General features: G+C 36.3%; 3 protein-coding genes and 2 non-coding genes across 5 annotated transcripts in view; 2 read left to right on the forward strand and 3 right to left on the reverse strand.

The window, feature by feature from the left end:
• The window catches only part of LOC134749773 (tafazzin), a 28189-nt gene extending 25159 nt beyond the window's left edge, over window positions 1–3030 (reverse strand). The window contains exon 1 of the mRNA XM_063684808.1: window positions 2750–3030. Within this exon, the coding sequence (XP_063540878.1) occupies window positions 2750–2864 (115 nt within the window). The 5' untranslated portion in view covers window positions 2865–3030. The remainder of the gene's footprint in view (window positions 1–2749) is intronic.
• Window positions 1–17575, forward strand: part of LOC134749601 (phospholipid phosphatase 3-like) — a 462302-nt gene that overhangs the window by 342849 nt on the left and 101878 nt on the right. The gene's annotated exons all lie outside the window — the stretch shown is intronic.
• Window positions 11766–11837, forward strand: Trnaw-cca (transfer RNA tryptophan (anticodon CCA)). The gene has a single exon. It is a non-coding gene; the product is annotated as a tRNA-Trp (tRNA).
• On the reverse strand, window positions 12104–12175 carry Trnaa-ugc (transfer RNA alanine (anticodon UGC)). Its single transcript has one exon. It is a non-coding gene; the product is annotated as a tRNA-Ala (tRNA).
• Window positions 15247–17220, reverse strand: LOC134749266 (general odorant-binding protein 1-like). The gene is made up of 3 exons (XM_063684158.1): window positions 17064–17220; window positions 16602–16782; window positions 15247–15440 (listed from the first exon to the last, which is right to left on the reverse strand). Exons 1-3 carry the CDS (start codon window positions 17184–17186, stop codon window positions 15253–15255), a joined length of 492 nt encoding a protein of 163 aa, XP_063540228.1. The 5' UTR covers window positions 17187–17220; the 3' UTR covers window positions 15247–15252.

Below are 17575 nucleotides of genomic sequence, written 5' to 3' on the forward strand. Positions count from 1 at the left end.
GGTTAAAATGTATTTCGAATTACACAGAATAAACAGAAAAAAAAAGTATTATAATATGTACGATACGATAAGACGAGAGAGACGAGACCGGACCGGACCGGACCGTACCGTACCGGACCGTACCGTACCGTACCGTACCGTACCGTCGCGTACCGTACCATAAAAAAGTTCATGGCCTTCACTAAATTAAAAAGCTACATTGTTTCACTCCCTGGAGTGAGGAAAGTCGCACTTTCCTCACTCCAGGGAGTGACGAAAATAGGCTTGTTCGAGCTGCTGTGAAAAAAAAAATGGTACGGATTTTAATTTAAAAAAAACTGCAAAAGAAATTATGTATGCAGTGCAGTGCAAAAACTTTATTTTTATAGTTACAGAAATTGTATACAAACTTTTATGTAAAACTTCTATCGTGCATAAATGACAAAGAATGATAGTATGTATTATGTAAACACTTTATTGTACATAGGACATATTACAAACAATGTACAAAGGCAAACTTATGCCCTATAAGGAATCTCTTCCAGTCAAAGTTTGAGCAATTGAGAGTAAAACAATTAAACAAATCAAGATAGACAAACAAACACTATGAAAAGTAAATTATGGTTTAATTATTACAAACGTAAATAATATGCTGATAGTCATACTGATCATAAACAAATTTTGTTACTTGTCAATTATATAAATGATAAGATTAGATACATGTAGATAATCATTTTAGGCCAACTGCTTTCTATTATTGAGAATGTATATTAATATGTTTTCTGTATTGATTAGCTATACTTATCAATTAACCATTTATGTATGGCTTGTATGGAGTCAAACAGACTCAATTTTACTGTGAAAATGTTAATATAGGTATATGAAATACCAGAAGATATAGTGAATGAGGAATAAGTTTGTACGCCTAATATTTCTAGTTGTTATAAAATAGAATAGGATCAAATGAAATTCACATAAAGATAAAATGGTTTCTAATAGGATGTCCAATAAAAATTATATTCATTAGGTGATTAGCACATAATAATTAACATGTAAAGGGTGGCAACGGGTGCAAATTAAATTAGATTGTAGTAATGTAAAATTTTGAAATGATTACAATGTGCAAATTAAATTAGATTGTAGTAATGTAAAATTTTGAAATGATTACAATGTGCAAATTAAATTAGATTGTAGTAATGTAAAATTTTGAAATGATTACAATGTGCAAATTAAATTAGATTATAGTAATGTCGAATTTTGAAATGATTACAATGTGCACATTAAATTAGATTGTAGTAATGTCAAATTTTGAAATGATTACAATGTGCAAATTAAATTAGATTATAGTAATGTCGAATTTTGAAATGATTACAATGTGCACATTAAATTAGATTGTAGTAATGTCAAATTTCAGGGTTGATAATAATCATGATTTTTATAAAAACATCATAATAATCCGATTAATTTGATTTAAATCGGATTTATTTGATTTAAATCAGATTCTTTTGATTTTTTATTTTCTTGCTTTTTTTCATCGAAATAAACCCACACAGCATCTTTTTTTCTTCCAGACATCTTTTTGTTGTATTCACTCTTTCACTAGTCAATTACGAATGACCGGGCGAAAAGCGAAATGCGTCTCGTGTTTTAGTTTCGGGGATTCCTGGAACTGTTTCGGTACCATGCGTCTCGTATTATAGTTTCGGGGTTGCCCCGAAACTGTTACGCTATGACTCGCTTGCACATGTGTGCGTGCCGTAGTGGTCCGGGAGTGATTTAAATCATATCAACCCTGTCAAATTTAGAAATGATTACAATGTAAATTAAATCTGTCAACCGCTTATTATTTATTGACATGCAAATGAATAAAAACCATCATGTTTTAATAATTAGTGGTCACTTCCATGTAATACAGTAACTTTATACAGTTACCGTTTGCATCAAATCCGGTATTTCTGATTTTTTGCCGACTTGTTTATGATGTTGGCCCAAAGTATAATCCAAGTTTTTGAACTCGAGCGCCAAACGCAACTTTGTCAAAATCGAAAAAAACCCCGAAAATTTAGTCGATTATAACCCTACAGGACTAGTTTTTGATAGTACCTTCTCAAGAAGTTTTTAAAGTAGACTTTAGAAAGGCGACAAAGTTCCTGGATCAATGAGTTAACTTTGATGATGATGATGATGATGATGCATTCCTTTTATCCCTCATCAGGGACATAGGGCTCGCAAAGGAATCCTCCATTTGTCACAATGACAAATGGACATGGATTTGATGAGTTAACTTTATTATATGAAAATGTAGTGTTTAACTCTGCGGTCATTGTGACAGTTATTTAACAGGTACAAAGTGAATATTCATTATTTTCGCCACATAAAATTTTAAACTCAAGTAGTAAATATGTAAATCTATTGTGAAGTTATTTAAATACTGCTTATTTTACACAAAACTGGTCAAACTAGTTATTCATTATTCACAAATTAATATTCATAAGTCATATATCAGTCATGTATCATCATAATTGCGTTTTTAAACAGGTTGTGAGGTCATTTATCCCTTTAGGGGTAGTGAAAGGGGATTGACCTCGGGGTACAGACATGACCTGTAAAGAACGTAAATATAACGACGGCCTCGTGCGTTCGCATTCCGCTGATGCAAGCAACATAACAACCAGTTTTCGCGAACTAGTTCACTTATTTCCTAAACACGGCACGCGAGAACGAGGCTTAAGACTCAGGTGTTTGTAAATTGTGTGTACAGAATACCCACCTACGATAAATTTGCTGAAGAGTCCGACAACAGCCACGGTTATCGAGCTCGCACACGTCCACAACCGTCCCGGGCTTCGCAGCCGCGGGATAATCCACGTTATATCATAAGCCATATTGTCCACTACTCTTATACACGATACGACACTAATACAACATTGTTACTGTGATTAAACACGACGAAAATCAATTATATTAGCTCGCGACACTACGCTCGTACGTACGAAGTACTGAATGAATGACAATTGACAAGGCGTGCCTGACAGCTCGGCGGCGGTGTTGCCAGAATTAACTTTAAGGCGTTTTTCAAGCATCAACTCATTTTCGTGTTATATAATATCGAAGCGCGAAGGATTGATATTTAGGAAGCTTCTTATGTAATGTAGTTAGAAAGTGAGCTCGCGCCATGTCTTATTTTATTTATTTATAGTCCAGACGTGATTAGAAATTTGTTGAGACGACTGATAAAATAAATATGAATCGAAATTCGTCTCGTAATCGTTACCTATTCGTACGGCGGCGAAATATAACGTGCACTGATCCGTCATAGAAGTTGTTTGAGAGATTGATCAGTACAAAAGCTATTTTATGTATTTTATGATTTTATCAACTGCACAAAGGATGATCATTGAGTATTGACTACTTTTGCACGTGTGTAGGTACCACTTTTTATTGTTCCGTAGTCCGTAGACAAATGGCAAGTATCATCATTATTATCAAAGTCCACCTGTCCGTCCGTTCGCATGTCACAGTCACAATAATTTTCTTAGGAAACTGTAGCGTATTTCATGTAACCCTTATGTAACCTATATGTCATGTAACTCATGTACCTAGTAATATTATTTAATTTAAAAATTATAGTGTGAAGGTATTTTACGGAATACGGAACCCATGGAGGGTACGTGACGTGATACGATTAGTGTCGCGTGATGTGACATGCATTCTCACCGGTTTTTGTTATAACAAATAAGTACTCAGTACCTTTCCCAGTGCCGAAAATTAAGAATAAATTAGGTGGGCACTACAAGGACATGATTTCTTTTTTTTTTTTTTTTTTAATACTACGTCGGTGGCAAACAAGCATACGGCCCGCCTGATGTTAAGCAGTCTCCGTAGCCTATGTACGCCTGCAACTCCAGAGGAGTTACATGCGCGTTGCCGACCCTAACACTCCTCTCCCTCGAGCCCTGGCAACCTTACTCACCGGCAGGAACACAACACTATGAGTAGAGTCTAGTGTTATTTGGCTGCGGTTTTCTGTAAGGTGGAGGTACTTCCCCAGTTGGGCTCTGCTCTAGATCTGGAATGACATCCGCTGTCCTGTGCCCTACCACACAAAGCGAGATGTCATTCACAGTGCCCATACCTCTCTTAAAATTTCACAAGGCTTCATTATGATTCACCATATACGGGTCATGGGGTCAAAAATACAGTCTTAAACATAATTACTAGCCAAGAAAGGAGTGTAGATAAAGGAACGGAGGGGTTATGTGCAATTGTGAGATAATGATTGGATTGATTTGGTACATTGGGACACTTAATCTTATCTTGAATATTCAATTTCGTTAACGTAGTGCGTTGCTATGTTGCTTAAATCAGGCGCTATACGCGCCAGTAGCTGTGGGACTGGGAAATATAAAAATGTAAGTAATGAAAACAAATTTATTTGAAGTAAAACCTTTTAGTAGTTTTATAATTTTTTTACATTGTGATAAATGTCACAAATAATTGAAAAATAACAATTTAAATTATTTTAAAGCGGGTCACTCACGTATTATTAAGTCGAATAGCTCGACATGTTTCGATCCAATTTACGAGGACCGTCTTCACGGAGCAACGACACGTCTTCACTGATCGAGGGCGCGCCGCCCAGTGAAGACGTGTCCTTCCTTCACCTGCTGCCAAAGATTTCTAAAGTAAGGATATTAGGCCATTTCATATAATGCCGAACTAACATGTGCACACCGAACTGGCCCCCTTCGTAGTGTTCGTAAGGTCCGTTTTTAGGGTTCCGTACCCAAAGGGTAAAAACGGGACCCTATTACTAAGACTCCGCTGTCCGTCTGTCCGCCCGTCTGTCCGTCTGTTTGTCTATCACCAGGCTGTATCTCATGAACCCTGAAAGCTAGACAGTTGAAATTTTCACAGATGATGTATTTCTGTTGCCGCTATAACAACAAATACTAAAAAGTACGGAACCCTCGGTGGGCGAGTCCGACTCGCCGGTTTTTTTGCTTTTTCTGAGTAGCAAATAAAACAACGCGACAAAAGTATCGGTCACCCTGGACAACTTTTCCAGATAAAGATAAATTTCTATGTATCCGCTACTTTTGATGTTGACTTTAGACACACATACAAAAAGAGCCTGTTGTGTTTAGATTTACATCCGTCAATCTAATCACTCTTGGATTAATTAAATTACAAATAAAACAATTTATTATTATGTTCCACACAGTGCGCTCGTAACACCGCTCCGCCATGACAGTACTGACACTGACTAGTGTTGCCAACGCATCGGATTGATTTATTCATGAACACCGCAGAGTCTCTTATTATGAACACGAACACTCGGAAGGAAACTCAGAAGAGCCCGGAGTGCGAGTTCGTATCTCGCCCAAGGTGGTAAATATTTTAATTGTTTCGTTATTTCACTAGAATCTATTTCTACTTTGCTATACTCTTCACTAGACTAGTCTGGCGATTGATTTCCTTATATTCTGCATATCCCATTGGATAATAATGTAGGAATTAGAAAACTATCTTCCATTATTATGCCACAGCACACATGGGTAGCTACCGACTGGTGCGCGCGTCGTCCCCATAAAGCACGAACTCATAAACATCTGAGCGGCACAGCACCCCCGGACGCTTTTGACACGGCGGCGGCGATGCGACTACGATGCGTTTTCGACTTCGCCTCGAATCCTGGATTTGTCTAAAATTTGGAACTTGGACCTGCGTTCCGTAAGCTAAAGTTTGTTGACGATCAGGCACAAAATCGCTGGATGACTGCATAAGCGCTTCTGAAGTATGGTCTTTGTTTTCTGAATTTTTATCACTTTTCTGAAACTCCATCGCTGTATCATCTTCTAACTGTAATCCAGAAGCTCCAGCTGCATAATTCTGCAACTCTGAGTTAAAATCTTTTGTCTGTCCATGATCCGATTCACTATTCAAATGTCCGCTGGAACCCACTCCACAACCAACGCCTGTTGCACAGTTTTCTTTATCTATCCTACTAAAATCTGACACATGTATGTCTTTAGGCGCGCCGTACGCGTACCCGAGGAAAAATAACAACACAACGCGCATGTCAAAGGGCAAGTTCTACCACAATGATTACTTCTCATATAAAAGCGAATGTTTTAATGGTGGCAGACGGTCTGGTTCAACCGATTCTAAGTCTGTTTGTAAACTGATCGTCGAACGCGTCGCTTGCTTCTTATATTTAGTTGTCAAACACGTGTAACCGCCCGCATTTTCCAGGAATTAGATCAGAGGGTTTTGCGGATATATTGATCGATCAGTGGTGCTTTGTGTGATGGTGAATATGTGGGATTTGATATTGAATAATAATAAAGACAAACATGCAAAGCTTAAAGGATGACTCACGTTAGACCGGGCCGTGACCGGGCCGGGGCTTCCGGCGCTTACTTTTCTATGACATGACAGGTGATCACGTGATGCTTTCCATAGAAAACGAAGCGCCAGAAGCTCCGGCCCGGTCACGGTCCGGTCTAATGTGAGTCATCCTTAACGCAGATGGCATTGAAATCATTTAAAGATAACATGCCTATATATGCTAAATCCATAGAAAAATAAACCACACAATACTACCTATATTTTTTTGGGTTCCTAAAACAGTTGGAACCATTTAAAATCTGTTGGTTTTTAAGCTCATTGTTTCGTGACCTCTATATAAGTACGCGACAATACAACATAACGCGTAACAAAATAAGATCTAGATTCTAGATGTTTTTTTGGCTAGATTCATATGCCGAGTTTTCTAATAGGTTACATGAATGCTGAATACCAAGAATATGACACACATATTTGACGTCTAAGATCCCGAGCGAGGTTATCATGTGGTAAAGTACTCACATAGCATTACATTTATTACTTACACGAGGTTCACATATAAGTACTTATCTACTCGTTACCTAAAGATAATAGCATGGCGTGATAGTGTCGGAGGCCAGGACTCACTTTGGGTCGGTGAGTCGCCGTAATCGAGAGGCATGGCGTGATCTGGTGTCGGAAGCCCGGACTCACTGGGTCGGTGCGTCGCCGTAGTCGAGAGGCATGGCGTGATCTGGTGTCGGAGGTCAGGACTCACTTTGGGTCGGTGCGTCGCCGTAGTCGAGTCGAGAGGCATGGCGTGATCTGGTGTCGGAGGCCAGGAGCCAGGACTCACTTTGGGTCGGTGCGTCGCCGTAGTCGAGAGGCATGGCGTGATCTGGTGTCGGAGGCCAGGACTCACTTTGGGTCTGTGCATCGCCGTAGTCGAGCAAGAGGCATGGCGTGATCTGGTGTCGGAGGCCAGGACTCACTTTGGGTCGGTGCGTCGCCGTAGTAAGTATTAGTAAGTATCAAAGCAACTGCGTCATCGCGGGATAACCTGGTCACCCCGGTGGCTCCTGAGGTCCTGAGGTCACGGTCACCGCGGCCATTATCGGAGTCATCGATCGTACGCGGATAACACTGAATTCCGTTTCGATGACCCGTATTGGCTACCTAGTAAATGGAGAACAGCAACCTGCACACTGCTGAACATTGGTTGACTGGTAGAGAATGCCTTAGGCTATTAAATCCGTCATTGATAATGGTATAATTGTGCAATAAAGATTAAAAAAAATACCTCCATAATACCACTGTGTGCCCCATCATTGTCACAAGTGGTGCTAATTAGCATACTTGCATTTTAGCTTTGCCTGTATGAAAACTGTCAATTTGCAGCTGAAAACTGTCAATTTTAGGTATATATTGATTCAATAGCGCCATCTAGAGAGCCCGTTGAGAAGTAAAATCTCCTAAAATATTTCTAAAATGCTTTTATTATTTTAATTTTTGTGCCAATTGACAGCACTTAGGCAAGTTCAATTTTAGCAGTAACGTAATAGTTTTCATACGCAATTTTACGCAAATACCTAACTAAAATGTTAAAAAAAGCCATCTGCAACTGCATTGTCTACAACAATGCCTTTTCTCGTGGCGTTGTATGAGAGCTGTCAGTCTTATTTATTTACTAGCCTCTGGCTAGTTATAACTTAGAAAATAACGCGGGTAGAGTCGCGATTCAGATTTAACAATTTGTTATTGTTTCGAAGTGGTTTTGATACGACCCTCAACTTTCATCTCAACATTATTTTTGACGGGACTAGTTTGTTATTATTAAGTTTTTATATACTAAGTGTATACAGTTTAGGTTTACTAGGTTAGTTTTAATTTTATAACATTATTTTATAACTTGACGAAGTAAAAATATATTTTTTTAAGTGGAAAAATTTCTGCCTCTGGTGAGACTTGAACTCACGGCCTCTGGATCGATACTCCAGCGCTGTTGCAAGTTGGCAGTGTCGATGGCGCTGCTATACTTACTCTGTTGCTGGTCAAGTTGGTGCAGAGTTAAATGTATCTGCGGTTTCTACTAGAAACACAATAGTTTTTAGTTACACACAGTTAATGTATTAACTTAGGGAAAACCCGCTATTTTACACATGCGGGTATTGCCTCATCGCTTCGACTAATGTGTTATCGAAACAATTATCAGTACACTCATATTGACGACAATAACATAACCTTAAATACAGTAGTATTAACTGAAAAGTGGCAAAAACCTACATACAAAAGAAAAAGTGACCAAGTGTCCCAGACCCCGATTCAGATTCAACATGTTACGTTTCGAACTGGTTTTGATATGACATTAACCAAGGGGGAGGGTTTTGGGGCCGTAAAAGGGTATAAGCAATTATGCAGCATGGGTAGTGTCATACCTATATACATTTTACAGTCAAGGGCATAAATATATATACATTCCCAAAGTTTTAGAAATATGTGTACGCTCTTACACCTTAGACAATTAAGTCGTATTCCGCCATTTGTCTGGATCGTGTTTTTGCCTTCGACACATTAAAAAACATTACCGATATTTTTAGAATTATTATACAAGTTTTAGGAAACCCCTAACAGCGTTTGTTTAAGGTAAATCGGAGTGAACTGCGCGAGCGTCGATGCGCACACGGGACTTTCCAAGCCGCAAACTCATCGCGACTCGCGACTATTACGTGGATGCTCAAAAGATTAATGGGTTAAGGGTGGTTAAGGTGACGAAAATAATTTTCAAATGTTTCAAAATGTACAGTAAGCTGCAGAGATAACTGACCCCCCTGCAAACAGTTTATATGCAGGGAGGGCCAGTTGATTACTGTATGTCGCATCCAAGGGTCCGTCTTATACTAAGTTTTTACTGTTTACTGGTAACATTAGTTACATTTCTAAATAAAAAAATGTGTTAAAGTACCAAAAGAAATCTAAAAACATGTGACATTGACAGTTACTCCATACAAAAATTAACTGTCATAGGGGATCATCATTCAAGTACAATTCTCATTTTTTTATTTTAAGTAATTATTTATTTTTTGAATAAATACGAAGTTTCAGTTTCGAAAAAAAAACTGAATTTAATACATACGTATGTATAGTTTGTCAAGGGATTGTCTCATTTCAAACATAGACAGAGAGAATCATACTATGTCTTACACTAGTACCAGCACCCAAAAGAAAAGGATGAATATAGTTTTCTTTGTTCCTATTTACTGACAAGATTTGCTTGACCAACTATACTTACTTACATATTTATATTTTAATGTATTTTTTTTTATACCACGTCGGTGGCAATCAAGCATACGGCCCGCCTGATGGTAAGCAGTTACCGTAGCCTATATGGACGCCTGCAACACCAGAGATATTACACGCGCGTTGCCGACCCTTTAATTTTATAATTTATGCACAAGTCTTCACTATATTTGTCCCTGAATACGTGAAATAACAGTTCACTGGATAATGTCCTTGGCTGTAAGGCCGTTGTTCCTTTACCGTATACATTATAGGCTGCAGTAGGTGATGTTCATATTCGTGTTCCTTCAACTGCGCAGGCGTTAGCGGCCGCCAGTAGCCCGGATGAGGGTATGTGAAGATTGAACGCAGTACTTTCACATAGGGATCTGAGATGGTTGAGATGCTGGGATTTTCTTGGTTTTTAGCCAATGAGGCGGTAGATGTGGCTAGAAGCAGTATATATATGGAGGACTTCATTTGGGATTGAAGACTCCGAAAAATCAGTATTAAAACTGATTAATTGATTTAAAACAGTATTTGTGAATGTCACACTTCTTTCCGTAAAATTACTCTATTTTTTTACATTACTTCATATAATTTTTTCACAAATACGCAGTTGTATGTTCAGCCGGTTTGCTAGTGCTTTGGTTCTCACTGTGATATTAAATAGTATCTATAATTTTTTCCATAAAGAAATAATGATTGAATTTAATAACACATCTTTAATATTTTTTACATGATTGCATAATTTATTTTATGTATTAATTTAATATAACAACACTGTGTTTTGCGCTCCGTAACGAATTACATAATAAACGTGAACACTGAAATTCAGACGACATGCATGTTTTAATCACTGATATTTGTATTTTTTATTGATTTTGGTATAAATGAATGTTTCGCTGTCGTGTTTTGTATTTATATAATTCCCAAACGCATTAATTTTTTATTTATGTAAGAAAACGGAAAATCTATTTGGCTGATGGTTCTTAGATCCTTTCGTAGTTTTTAGGCCATAATTAAAAAAAATATGCATACGACAAATTAATAAGTTTGTAGTTAATCAGACCAATCAATACTGCACTTCATACTCACCTACGTATATCCATATCTTCTTCAAGTAAATAAACAAACAGCTTGCGTCACTGCGAGCGAAGAGAATAGTATATAGAGGGTTATTGTCATAGACGTCATAGTAAATTTTGTAGTCACAGTAAATTTACTGTCATATAATAATAAAATAAAAATATAAAAAAATAGATATATAGGGATCAAAGTTTTTTTTTAAAACGCCATATGACTTTGACCCATGTTCTTTCACTGATATGTGTTAAAATTGTTAAATACTAAACGGTGTCGCCATCTACCCGAGTACAGGCCAAAGGTGTTGCGCCAGCTATTCGAGCATAAATTTTTCATGATTTTCCGAGGCACGTTTTTTCCTTAGACTTTACGTATCTTATACAGAGTTACATATATCTTCGCTACGAGCATTAATGACCTTACCTTTTTCAACCTTTTTCTAGTAGGTATTTAGGTAATTCTAACATCTGTTATGGGAAGGAATTTACAACGTATAACCACAATAAGGTAAACAAAATACTTGGAAAACCATATCCTGTTCTATTATACGTACCTAATATTATTTCTCAGTGTTATCTTTTCACCGCTGGCGCTATTAACTGATTTGGGTGAAATTCATAAATGTGTTTTATTACACATAATTCATTCTAGGGACACATATCGGACCTACATTACATATTATATCTACATAATAGAATTACATACGACACGATAAATTAGTTACAAGCAATCTAAAAATTAATATTTTTTGGATATAATTAAAAATCAAGTACATTAAACCTATTTTTTTATATTATTAGCAATAATATAACTCGTCAAAAAAATTAAATAAAATATTTAATTAGTTACAAGCAACCTAAATAAACAAATACTATTTGGATATAATTAAAAATAAAGCACATTATACCTATTTTTTTATATTGTTAGGAATAAGTAATTCGTTAATAATTTAAATTAAATATTCAATTAGTTAATTTAAGAAATTGAGTAAAAAAAAAGGTAAGTGTATTTGCCTAAATTAATTTACCAAATCTCCACTAGGGGCGCTAGTGTACAAGTCTAGTGAACTGATAACTAAATTCAATCTTGCACGCAACGACTCCGTGGCGCAACGGTAGCGCGTCTGACTCCAGATCAGAAGGTTGCGTGTTCAAATCACGTCGGGGTCAAAGAACGATTTTTTTTACTTTTTAATTTTGGTTACCTTTATGTAATTTTAGTTTTATCATGTTTTAGTTGTAGTAAATATAATTTTTAATATAAAATTGATATTTATTGATAACGAGTAACGTAAGTTTGAGTTTAAATATTTTTTTATTTATTACTTCGTTAGTTAAGGCGATAAATTAATGGTAAATAAATAATATTGCTGAAGTTTTGAAAATTAATGTAAATTATCTTTATATATTAAAATTAAAATACAAAAAGAAGAATTTGGAGATGCCGGGGATCGAACCCGGGGCCTTTCACATGCAAAGCGAACGCTCTACCACTGAGCTACATCCCCTACGAAATCACTTTGCGAAATTGATGGTTGAACTCAGATACCGATGACAATAAAGATGCTAATGAAAAATGTTGACGACGGCAAAGCAACTTTAATATATTTACGGAAATTAATAATATACATATAATGTATAATTAAAATGTTATAAAATGCGTATATAATTACTGTAAATAGTCTGTACGCGATAGTTTTTCCTCCGGGCCCAAATTCGACGATCTCCTTTATGATTAATTTTAATTTTACGTTCATTTATTTTTCATTTTAATTAATTAATTTATTCTTGGTTATTACAATTATAACATAGAATTACATTAATTAGAAATAACCATATTTTATAAGTCATATTTGTACTAAAAAGAATGATCTTAGTTGGTCCTTATGAAATGAAATTAAATGAAATGCATTTATTTGCTTAACATTATGTACAGATAAGATGGTAGAGTCAAAAGTAGTAGTAGTAGGTAGTGTCCAGATAATGTCAATAACTTATAATAGTAGGCATGCAAAATAATTTAAAGCTTAAAACCTATTAACATTATATTACATACCTATTTACATAAATGAAATTGAATTGAAATAGAATAAAAACCCTTAATGTCGGAAATTCATCAAAAAATACAAAAATATGCTAGTAAAAAAATATCTACTAAAAAGTAAAAACAAATAAACGCAATTAAATACTTAGTGATGCATAATTTCGCCTAAGTAGGCAAAATTATGAAAATTCTATTCTGACAGTTTTGTATTTAAAGAATTTGTTATATATAAATAAATAAATATTATAGGACATTCTTACAGAGATTGACTAAGTCCCACGGTAAGCCCAAGGAAGCTTGTGTTACTCAGACAACGATAAATAATAATATAATAATAAAATATAAATACTTAAATACATAGAAAACACCCATGACTCAGGAAGTCAGGAAGAAATATCTGTGTTCATCACACAAATAAATGCCCTTACCGGGATTCGAAACCAGGACCATCACAGGAAGGGCGACTACCGACTAGGCTAGACCGGTCGTCGAAAATCGTATATATATTTAATTATTTTTAATTATTTTATTAATTTTGAATTTCGGTAGGTATCGCTTAATTCTTATTTATTAAAAAATTAGGCATAAAAACCTATAACTAATTAAATTCCATATAAAGGAATTGGAGGTATTAATTTTATATTTTGAAACCCATTAGCTTTAACAACATTTTATTGGCATAAACGATGCAAGATTTTTTTATCGAAGTTGTTTTTTTAACTTCATTAAAATTGACAAAATATTTTTGTAAAACATAATAAAAATAATGCTTAAAACGTTATAAAATTCCTCATCATACTCTATCACTCAAATAATAAATAAAAATCTGTTTCACCCTAGAAATCACACATTTTGAAAAGAGGTAGAGTTACCTAATAGTTATTTGTGCAACAAGAGAGGAAAGTTGGTTTTTCTTGCGCGTGTTTATTTTGAGTCTTGAGAAAGCGGAAGATACTAAGGTAGAATCTTGAGCGTAGCGAGGGACTCAAAAACACGAGATGTAAAATAACTTTGCTCTCGTGTTGCACACATAATTTTTCACCTCAGTAGTGAGAACATATTAAAGGTTAAAATGTATTTCGAATTACACAGAATAAACAGAAAAAAAAAGTATTATAATATGTACGATACGGTACGGTACGATACGGTACGATACGATACGATACGAGACGAGACCGGACCGGACCGGACCGGACCATACCATAAAAAAAATGTAATAAAAGTATGAAGTTTATGGCCTTCACTAAATTAAAAAGCTACATTGTTTCACTCCCTGGAGTGAGGAAAGTCGCACTTTCCTCACTCCAGGGAGTAACGAAAGTAGGCTTGTTCGAGCTGCTGAGATGAAAAATTAATATCTTGTATTAAAGTCTTAATAATGAATAAAAAGTTCGCTCGCAGGCTCGGTTTTGCTATCATGTCCTATATGTAATAGTGTAAATGTTTATACTGTCCTTAGCTAGATACAATTACGGCGGTGGCAGAATAACAGCGTCCGTTGCTGAAAACCTTTGGGGCTGCTGTGCCCCGAAGCCTTTTTGGCACAGACATCAGCTGAGCCACCTTCCCTTTCAATTAGTTTGTAAGCATTATCGTGTACTTTTATTATGTACCTATGTTACAACTTCTTGAATAAACGTCTTTTATTATTATTATTATTATAAAACATAAAATAAACACCCCGCGATAATTTAAAAATTATGTATTCGTATAACAGTAGAATGAAACAACAATGAACATTAATACTTTTAATATTGTCTATCTCTCAATAGATCTTACAACTAACAGAACCGAGTCATAGCCGTGTCATTGCGCAGAAAAATACGCTTTATTCTTTAAATATTAACACTTATTAATAATTATTATAAAATATTAATAGTAGCATTGCTTAAATGCCTGGTAATACTATTAGAAGAGTAAAACTACTAGCATTGCCTCATGCAAAATACATTTAAATAAGAAAATAATACCTAAGTAATAGGTATTATGTACATTTGATCAAATTCCATTAGGCTAAGCATTGTGGTCGTGAATAAAAATAACCTTCGCCGATTTACTTTAAATAAATTTAACGTTGGATGAGTTTTTTCATCTCAATGTTTCAACAAAATGTATGAACTCAAAATATATTCGAATTAATTTAAATTAAAACATAATTAACGTTGACAGTGAATAAAATAAATGAAGTAACTATTTTGTCAACGAATATCAAAATAAAAAAACCTCATAATTTATCACAATAATCTTGACAAAGTTTGACTACTAAACCTTGTTTTTTTACACCTATTATCCCAGATACTTAAATGACAATCCGATTAAGACAATTTTTATAAAAATTATCTTAATTATATATAATTAAGATAATTTAGTATAAAATTAGTACAAACGCAGAATGGTTAATTGGGTTGTAAATTGGGTAATCAAACTCTCAATCTAGTATCTGACATGTAAAAACACTTATTTTGTCAGAACATGAATACTAAGTTTTATATTTGTCAACAACTGTCCTTTCATGTTAAGTCTTAAGACTCAAAACGAGTTTTAAGGCTCAGACTCCATAATAAACTCAGCCATCATCACTTCCATAGAGGGCGCTATGCCGCGCTCCTGGCAGCCGCCTTTGAAGCACTCCGCGATGCGCAGGATTCGCCAGCAGTGGTCGTCCATATCTTCAAACTTCTGCTCGCAGGAGTGGATCATTGCTACCATTTGTTTGGATAACACTTCACCTGTCAATATTAGGTAAATGTTAGCTCTCTCTTCTTCCTACCCTTATCCCACGTTATGTGGGGTCGGCACAACATGTTTTTCTCTTCCATTCTCCTCTATCTTTCGTCACCTCAGCACTCACTCCTTTCTTTCTCATATCCTCTTTTACACAATCCATCCATCGCTTTTTGGGTCTACCATACGCTCTCCGTCCATCAACATTCATCCCTAACATTCTTTTGCCTATATGGCATTCATCCCTCCTCATCACATGCCCATACCACGCTAACCTACTACTTCTTATCTTCTCCGTTACTGGTGCTACTTTCAAACTTCCCCTAATATATTCATTCTTAATCCGATCCTTCCTCGTCACTCCACACATCCATCTCAACATTCTCATTTCCGCTGCGTGCACTCTTCTTTCATCCGTCACTTTCGCGTCATTAGGTAAATGTTAGCTTCGGTAAGGTAAGGGGTAAGGGCAGAGTGGCGTCGAGATCTCAAAGCGGGTGTAGACAAACATGACAAGGACTGGTTAGAGAACCTTAGGCAGAAAATACTCCGATCTGCTAGACCTCCTCCCTTGGACTCTCGTCATGTTTGTGATTGCTGTGGCAGAAGATGCCGCTCTGCTATTGGACTCTTCAGTCATCGCAGACGTTGCAATCAACCTCCCCGCAACACCTGATTTTATCCCATGCTGCAACAATCATCAGCTATAGATGTCGTTGCCAATGATGGGTAAGGGCCACTTGCGCGATCTAAGGTTAGCCAACTCCCTCTGAGTTAACCGTTAACACAGGGTTAATGTACTGTTAACTCCATGTTAGTGGCTAACCCTGGATTGCGCAAATGGCCTTAAGAAATCTAGTAGAAGTTAGGTGTTTTAGAGAGAAAGGAAAATGGTTTTTGTCGCTATTATATTACCCTATGAACTCTATTAAGGAATTTATGGATTTTACTTTCGCTTAATTTTTTTATCATTATTATTCTTATTATAACTGAATTTTTTTGTTATTATTTTTACATGAATTTAACAAGTAAACTCTTTATTTTTTTTCTTTATTTATGTGCATACCTAGAAAATTAAATTTCTAAACTGGTTGTTGTGAATTGTACCCCGGCGATTCTTTTTAGACGTCTGACTAGAGTACTAGACGCCAGTGTGGGGGTCTTACCGTTAGGGAACGACTTGATGAATTGGTCTGTGTTCTCATGATGCATCCTCTCTCCATCAGTCAGCAGGTTGAAGTGCCTGGACATACACTGGATGGCGCAGCCCAGCTCTCGGTGCTCAAACTTAAAGTCGTCGCGCCAGAAATGGAAGAACTCCTCCATCTTCTCTTCAGTCAGGCCGGACTGTGAACAAAATAGTGAGTAAAGGAAAAAAAATACTACGGCGGTGGCAATCAAGCATACGGCCTGCCTAATGGTAAGCAGTCTCCGTAGCCTATGTACGCATGCAACTCCAGAGGAGAACCCGTTAACAGGCGCAACAATAGACACCCATGAACCGGTCGCAGCAGGCATTGGATCTATTGTAGAAAAAGTGAACAGTATACCGGTCTATCGATTGAAGTTAGGGTGGACAATGAGACATTATTATTGTTTAGGTCTCCTGATCCACTGATTGAACTTACACTCTCTCTGCACCGCTGGAGCGCCTCTCCGAAGCCAAGGGTTACATCTTTCATCACCTCCACGGTGGCGTGCGCAAGCGCAACCGCCGCCAGCGACAGCACCAGCCGGGCTATGTGCGTCATGATTGGTTGTGAAGTTTTTGCTGAGATTAATGTATATATATAGTGTGCTCGTGGTGGGGTAGGTTGACCAAAAATTTAAAAAGAAAAAATGAGACTACATTTTCTTACTATTCCCCTTGCACAATTTTAGGTCTTTGTTTAGCATGACAATTGACATTAAGCATTAAGTTCGCCATTTGTACTTATTTTGTATTTTGTACAATAAAGCTAAAATAAGCAATTATAAAAGCAGCACATTTTAATATCTCTGATATAATACGAGTAAGTAAATTTTTTTTCTAACAAAAATTATTCTTAAAGCTAGTCCGTCTAAGCTAATTTTGCACCGATTTAAACAGAACATAGTGTAAAAAATAAAAACCGGCCAAGTGCGAGTCGGACTCGCACAC

The sequence above is a fragment of the Cydia strobilella genome, chromosome 18, assembly GCF_947568885.1.
Source record: "Cydia strobilella chromosome 18, ilCydStro3.1, whole genome shotgun sequence".
In the NCBI taxonomy this organism is placed as follows: domain Eukaryota; kingdom Metazoa; phylum Arthropoda; class Insecta; order Lepidoptera; family Tortricidae; genus Cydia; species Cydia strobilella.